This window comes from Dendropsophus ebraccatus, chromosome 3 (genome assembly GCF_027789765.1).
Source record: "Dendropsophus ebraccatus isolate aDenEbr1 chromosome 3, aDenEbr1.pat, whole genome shotgun sequence".
NCBI classification, from domain to species: domain Eukaryota; kingdom Metazoa; phylum Chordata; class Amphibia; order Anura; family Hylidae; genus Dendropsophus; species Dendropsophus ebraccatus.
In genome coordinates, this window is record NC_091456.1 from 38,953,143 (window position 1) to 38,961,330 (window position 8,188).

The 8,188-nt window shown below is 42.7% G+C and overlaps 1 protein-coding gene across 1 annotated transcript; it reads right to left on the reverse strand.

Annotated features, from left to right (window-relative positions):
- Positions 1-5,910: 5,910 nt before the first annotated feature.
- Positions 5,911-7,849, reverse strand: LOC138787038 (apelin receptor-like). The gene has a single exon (XM_069964140.1). The coding sequence runs from the start codon at positions 7,771-7,773 to the stop codon at positions 6,685-6,687; it is 1,089 nt and encodes a 362-aa protein (XP_069820241.1). The 5' UTR covers positions 7,774-7,849; the 3' UTR covers positions 5,911-6,684.
- Positions 7,850-8,188: the final 339 nt, after the last annotated feature.

Below are 8,188 nucleotides of genomic sequence, written 5' to 3' on the forward strand. Positions count from 1 at the left end.
CAAAAGCAAATGGAAGAAGTAATATGTAATTTCTTTTTTTTTCATGTGCAAAAAGCAACATGGATTTGGCGTCTAGGATTAATGACATTGTCACGTGTCATTTCTCCTCCCTTTTAAAAAGTACTTGTCTCGCAAAAAAAATAAGCACTCTTCATGAAAAAGAAAAAGCTGGTTTATCTCACCTTGGGCATACATTTTCCTTGCAGCATAATTTGGGTATTTATTCAAATGATTGGCCATCCATGTTATATATATTAAAGTAGAAGTTTGGCGAAAATTCTTATGAAAGTATTGTATTGCCCTCCAAAAGTTAAATAACTCACCAATATACACTTATTATGGGAAATGCTTATAAAGTGCTTTTTCCCTGCACTTATTGCATCAAGGCTTTACTTTTTGGATAACATGGTGATGTCACGACCCGACTCCCAGAGCTGTGCGGGCTGTGGCTGCTGGAGAGGATGATGGCAGAGGGATGCTCAGTGTCCCTCCAGTGCCCTGTGTCCCCCTGCCATCATCTTCTCCAGCAGCCACAGCCCGCACAGCTCTGGGAGTCGGGTCGTGACATCACCATTTTATCCAGGAAGTGACATCACCATGTTATCCAGGAAGTGACATCACCATGTTATCCAGGAAGTGAAGCCTTGATGCAGTAGTAAGTGCAGGGAAAAAGCACTTTATAAGCATTTCCCATAATAAGTGTATATTGGTGATTTGTATAACTTTTGGTGGGCAATACAATACTTTATAAAAAATTTTGCCAGACTTCTCCTTTAAGTGTGAGTCCACCTGGTTCCTCCACATAGAAGGCCATGTTGTGTTAACATCCTTATGCTCTGCAGTTCTTTGAGGGTTTTTTTTGCCAAAACTATGAATGGTGAATGTGAATGTATTTCTGTATACCCCATACTGATGAAATGTCTATAATAAATCTGCCATTTGTGAACATAACTTAAAGGGCCACATCAGACCAATCTTATATAAAGTCATGTGATTGGTCAGTGATCTGTATGTGTGTAAAGCCAGCCTTCCGGATAAATAAACATATACACCCACAAACAAAGGGATTGCATGGCTCTGTTATTAGGGCATTAGTGGTGGTTTAAGGTGATGCTTGTTTTGCACAAGGGGGGGGTGGGGGGGGGGTGGATTGAGAAGCACCAGATGGTTTATCACAGGGTAGCGTAAGAAGTAAACATCTTAGCAAATGGCAAGGAAGGGCCACCTCCCCCAGACATCAAAACTTTACATATCTGACAATATCCAGAGCCCTAGAATGGGAGCAGAAAGATGGGGCTGACAGATAAGTCATGGGCTGCAGACATTCTCAGTCCGCCCTCATCACAGCAAAGGTTATCTGTGGTGAAGACAGCAATAAAGCATTACACACTATGTGAAATGTACGTGTACAATTGCGGCCTGCAAATCAGCATATCTATTCATCTATGTATTAGGAAAATGGTAAAAAAGTAAAAAATTTACAGATTTTTATGCAGTCAAAAAACATTGGGCAATACTGTTTTATTGACATTGTTGTTCAGAAAAAAAAGTTGTAATTAATCTAATATACATTTTTTTCACAAGTTTTTGGTGAACTGGACTGGGGGAGGGGGGGGGGGCGGTACAGATGGGGGCGGAATGGGCGGGACGGAGTGGTGCTCCCGGACCCAGGCAATGCCTCAAATGCTCTTAAGCCCCATATTTGCATAGGGGCTCTTTAAAGGGGTTCTCTTGCACATATATATACTTCTAACCTTAAATAAAACTTAATAAATGTCTTATCCCTTAGGGCCGCCCGATGAGTTGATCTAAATGAGTGACGATCTGTTAGATCAGCGCTCACCTTCTAAGCCCATATACAGCATAATGATAATCGGACATTGTTAGCGATGTCTGTGCAGCCCTTGCTTTATAGGTGTCATATAATTAAGTTACATACCTATCCGTGCTCCCCGATATCCTGCTAGCTCCCCGCAGTGTCTGAAGTGACAGGCCCTAACTCTTCACGCTCCCCCTGTTTCCTCCTTTGGCGTATCAGGGTCCCCCAACCTGTGGCGTTTCCGGGATCCCTGCTGACCTGTGGTGCCGCCACTGCCATGACGGGTTCATCTTGGAAATGGTGATGGCAGCAGCAGGCAACAGGACAGGAGGACACCTGGGGCAGCACTATATCAAATGTTTTTAAAGTGTCACTGTTATTATAAAAAAAAACTTTTGTCATGTCTGAGAGGTATGTCAAGATATGTAAGTTTTGATCGGTCCGGGTCTGAGTGCTCAGACCCTGACCAATCGTAAGAACGAGCTAGGAGAAGACCGCGTTCAGTGTGGTCCTCCCCCGGCTCTGTGTCATACGATGAGTCAGACTCATAATAAAAGTCTATGAGTCCGACTCTATCTAACCTTCTTATAACTCCCTATGGCGCTCGGGGAACTGAGGATGAAGGTAAGTTTCACCATTGTTTCTGTGTTATTGGGAGTTTAAAACATTGTTTTGGTGCACTGGGGGCGGGACTACCACCCCCAGCCGGTCTGCCTCTCCTAATTGATATCAGCAGAGCAGACCAAGCGGTCTAAAGGCCCCCGGGTGCTATGGAAACCCATCAGCAGCCAGCGATCACTTTGCCGGATAGGGTAAGAGACACCAGCCGGTCCATTACATGCCAATATCATAATTTGACCATGGCATGTAACCAGTGTCGGACTGGGGTATCTGGGGCCCACCAGAGGAAATGACCCTAGGGGCCCACCAATAAACAGAGAGAAAAGACATGTGAATCAGTGTTTGTGCATGTTGTAAAGCTGGGGGCCCACTGGAGGATCCTCTGGTTCTCTGCTGGGCCAGTCCGACCCTGCATGTAACAGTTTTTTTTCTGATCATTGCAGTTAGTGTGGGGTCATACTGACAGCTGAGCTCCCATGATCCTATTGCAGAAGCCCTGCACCACTTTATTTCCATTGTGGCGTTAAAAATGGTATTGATTAGAATAAGGCCCATTAGTGACCGTTAGTGAAAAAAAATCCTGTCACTAAGAGGTTAAAGGGGTCATTCTGAGTTAGATAAGCTCAGCTTTTTTTTTTTTTTTTGCAACAGCACCATCCATGTTTTCAGGTTGTGCATGGTATTACAATTCAGCTCTATTCACTTCAATAGAACAAAATTGCAAACCCACATGCAACCTGAGCACAGGAGAGGCGCTGTTTCTGACAGCCAGCGAATAAGCACTTGCTTGTTCATCAGCTGATCTCTATTATGATTACTATGATCAATGATTGTTGATTGAACCTTCTAATGCTACGTTTACACGGAACGATTATCGGGCAAATTTTCACGATAACGATTGCATTGAATGATAATTGTTCCGTGTAAACGCAGTGAACGATCAAGCGATTAGCTAAAAATAGTTCATTTTGATCTTTGAACATGTTAATAAATCGTCGTTGATCGTTCGCAAAAAATTCGCAGAACGTTCCGTGTAAACAGTCGTTCACTGATTTTTCCTATGTGCGAGGCTTAAGTGATTGCAAAACGATCGGAAAACGAATTTTCTGTACAATATATCGTTCCATCTAAACGCTGATCGTTATAAAACAAAAATCGTTACTTCAAAATCGTTAATCGTACGATCGGGCGAATTATTGCTCCGTGTAAACTTAGCATAAGGGTCTGTTTACACACACAGATTATCTGACAGATTTTTGCAGCCAAAACCAGAAATGGATTTGAAAAAAAGAGAAATCTCAGTCTTTCCTTTATGACCTGTTCCCTGTTTATAGTCCATTCCTGGCTTTGGCTGCAAAAATCTGTCAGATATCTGTCAGATAATCTGTGTGTGTAAACGGACCCTTATGGTGCGTTTACACAGGCAGATTTATCTGACAGATTTTTGAAGCCAAAGCCAGGAACAGACAGGGAACGGGTCATAAAGCAAAGACTGAGACTTCTCTTCTTTTCAAATCCATTCCTGGCTTTGGCTTCCAAAATCTGTCAGATAAATCTGCCTATGTAAACACACCATAAGGGTCCATTTACACAGAAAGATTATCTGACAGATTATCTGCCAAAGATTTGAAGCCAAAGCCAGAAACAGACTATAAACAGGGAACAGGTCATAAAGGAAAGCCTGAGATTCCTCCTCTTTTCAAATCCATTCCTGGCTTTGGCTTCAAATCTTTGACAGATAATCTGTCAGATAATCTTCCTGTGTAAATGGGCCCTTAGGCCATGTGCAGACGCTGTAAGAGATCGGCCGTTCCGTGTCCCGGCCGGGTTACGGAACGGGCTGTCTCACAAAAGATCATCCTGGCCGGTAGTGCAGTATGGGCCGGATGATCTTTAGCCCCGCAGAATTCTGATGGGACGCATCCGTGCGCGCCTGCATCAGAACTCCCCACAGCACACGCAGCCGCTCGCTCCACAGTGTGCACTGACACGGTTTTCTGCAGCCGCTATTCAATGAATAGCGGCTGCATAAAACTGACATGTTAGCTGTTTGCGGCGCCGCTAGGGATCCCGGCTGGAGCGTATACTATGTGTAAATGCTCCAGCCGGGATCCTATAGAGGGGAAGGTAACATATATTTTCGTAATAATCACTGTGGTTGTACAACGGCCGTGGTTTTACGAAAATATACGTTGTGTGAACATAGCCTTATGGTGCGTTTACACAGACAGATTTATCTGACAGATTTTTTTAAGCCAAAGCCAGGAATGGAATTGAAAAGAGGAGAAATCTCAGTCTTTTCTTTATGACCGGTTCTCTGTTTATAGTCTGTTCCTGGTTTTGGCTTCAATAATCTGTCAGATAAATCTGTCTGTGTACACGCACCATTAGGAACAGACACGTTTATTCGCCCTGTCTTTGGCCAGTATAGAAGTTGTCTATATTGAGGGAGTACTCTCAGTTGTTTAGGACAGTCCCGTACATGCTAGACTGACCGGCGTATTGCCACATGCGGTGGGCTCGGTTGGCAATAGTCTGAAGTGTATGAGGACCATTAGATGATGATGTAAGGGATAGAAGGATAATGAAGTTGAATTTCATCATCCCTGATCCATTGTTTAGGGCAGATATATCTCTTCCATAGGTGTCTGGCAGTGGCCTACACCTCTACACCTTCTGATAACACATGCTTATTCGCCCGAGCTGAGCATGCATGTGTATGGAGAAATAGAGAGAGATAACTGAGAACCAATTGGGTATCTGACCACCATCTATCTATGGTACATGGCCAGATTAAGGCCTGGCTAGTCACACTCCAATACAAGTAAATGGAAACCAATGCAGCTGCACAAATGTTTGTATTTACTTCGGCTGTCATAGTTATACATTCTGTTTTTAATCCTATGGCAAAAGCATGGGAAAACTACAAAACCAGCAGGGGATGCTGACACTTAAATAAAGGGGGCATGTTGTCCAAACTATGTTTTTTCCCCACAATACTGTGTGAATGATATTTCAGAAATAAATAAATAAATAAATAAAAAAAAAAAAAAAAATAAAAATAAATATATATATATATATATATATATATATATATATATATATATATATGTGTTGTATGTGGAAACACCATTTCATAGGATCACTGTCTAAAAATCTAGTCAGCAAATCCAATATTGTGATATAAAGAGGGAATAAAACGGCTCCTGCCATCCATTGTTATCAGGAAATCTTGATAACTTCCTAAGTGCCCGAGGATAAGTTTTCACATTGGGCTATAAATGGATAAGTACATTTTTCCACATTAAGACTCTGACTCTATTGTTAGTTTCTTTTAGCAAATCCTATCATGTGTGGCTTATAAGGGATTATATAGAGGATATCTCTAATAAAGAGCCAGAACATGCCCATAGCAAAAAAACACCAAAGATATGTGACCCCCTCCATTTATTAATAACTCGGACGCACTGTTTATTTTCTAAATTTAAGAACTTTATTGCAATATTATACAAAAAGTATACCAAACGTTTCAAAGGATGCCCCTCTCCGAGGGGATATGTTATAATTATGTATATACATACATACACACACATCTGAGAGCAACACACTTCACATGAGTGAAGAAGAGAACAGCGATGCTTTGCGCTGCAAGGAATTGCTGCTTTCTTCTGCACTTAAGGGTTAGAGTTGTAAAAAAAAAAGAACCTTTAAGACCCCCCCACCCTATATTCACATTATCTGTATAATGAAGTGGGTGTACATTACGTTGTGGAAAATCATTGACATGACTTCAAAACCATTGCTCTTAATGTGTGTGTTAGATAAAAGTTCTATACTGTTATGGAAGTGCTATAACATGCCACATATATATACAGTCTTTGAAATAAAGTCACTAAATATCGTAATATGTGATGACCAGGTCGATACTGCTTACGTCATCAAAGTAGTATTATTTACAGTTATAAGGGTCCCACCAAGATAGCATATCTTGCTCCATCCAGCCAGCTCCCCTGTACCACAGAGAGAGATTGAGCAAGTCTTTGATGACCTGGAGACAGTACTGTTATTTTCTAAGCAGACAGTCACCCATAAAGTCTTTCAGGCTCCAGTGTAAAGATACAGCAGTTTTTTCTACTATCAGCAGTGCTCCCAGTACTGAGAGATAAAGTTCAATTAGCCTTACAGACTGAAGCACAGCGTCTCCCCCCTCACCCCCCCTTGTCTATCACACGTCCATTTCCCAATTAAACCTTAGTTGCTAAAGAGTGAATTTCAGATTTCTGTGTCTGAGCACTCAGGCTGGAGGAGGTGTTACTGATTTGTCCGTGAAGGGTTTTGCTAAGTCCAAAAAAAAAAAAACATTGGGAACGGAATCGAAGATCAAAAAAGGCATATAGAAAAGGGTTCAGACAGCTGTTAATGTATGCCAGGCATGTGGCATACGGGTGCAGGCTGACTATTAGGTTCTGTGCGGTGCAAGAGAGATCCAGGTAGTCCATCAGGTCCAAGAAGTGGATGGTTTTGACAATATGAAATGGCAGCCAACAAATGGCAAACACGACAACAAGCGTGGTTATGATCTTCAGGAGCCTCTTCTTCTTCTGCTCTTCCTTCTTCAGGTTTTGGAAGTGCATGGTAACCTTGCATCCGATGAAACAGTAGAAGATTGTCATGAGTAGCAGCGGAAGCAGAAAGCCTGGTACTGTGGTCATAATGCTGAGACCTCCGATCCATAGTTTTTCATTTTCCTTGCTGGCCACACCACTGAAGTCCAGGTCGCAGAGGGTATGGTTGTTTTCAACACGTGTGTCGCGAAGAATCAGACTCGGAAGTGCCAGCAGTCCTGACAGCAGCCATATAACTGTCAAGGATATGATCATCGTAGAACGGGAGCGCAGGTTGGCACTGGACAGAGAATGAACGATGGCCAAGTATCTGTCAAAGCTGAGGCAGGTGAGACAGAAAACGCTGGCAAACATATTGAGCAATACAAGGTAACTGCTAATCTTGCACAGGGCAGACCCAAACGGCCAATGGAAGCCAAGAGCAGTATAGGTAGCCCACAGAGGCAAGGTAACGACAAAAGCCAAGTCGGCAAGGGCAAGGTTACCTATGTAGGTGTCAGCGGATCTTCTTTTAGGTTTAGCTTTCCACACTGTGAAGATGACCACTCCATTTCCAGATAGTCCCAAGACAAAAACCAGCATGTAGAATACTGGCAGCAAGGAGTAGGACAAGTCCCAGTCTGACTCAGCACAGACTTCGGAATCATTGTAGTCATAGTTATAGTCTTGGTTGTATCCATCATAATCGGGATCTGTCTGGTTCTGCATTGCTGACTTCAGTTCAGTGCTATGGAAGTGCTGTTCACCTCTGGAGGCAGTGGGCTTTAGGATGTGTCCACTGTCTCTGCTCTGACCTGAGATATGAAAGCTGCCTTCACTCAACTTCTTTAAAGAATCCCCTGAACTCCCCACCCCCAGAAAGACAAATTAAAGGCAAAGGCCACCCACTGACATCAATCAGGAGTCTATCCACATTATTTCAGCTCCTCCTGCTCTGACCCTCCCTCACTGGTTTGACCCCCCCTTTCCATCTGCACAGTGCACCACCAGCTATGCTGCCTGCCCCAGGAAACAAGTAGCAGTAGTATAGCAAAATAATAATAATCCCAAAAGAAAGAGATTCTGTAAAAAAAAAATATACATTTAGAATGAAGTTGTCTTGTGATATATAAAAACATCGGAA

Excerpts from the sequence above, each read along its gene's own strand:
- LOC138787038 (XM_069964140.1), bottom strand. The coding sequence starts at position 7,773 with ATGCAGAACCAGACAGATCCCGATTATGATGGATACAACCAAGACTAT.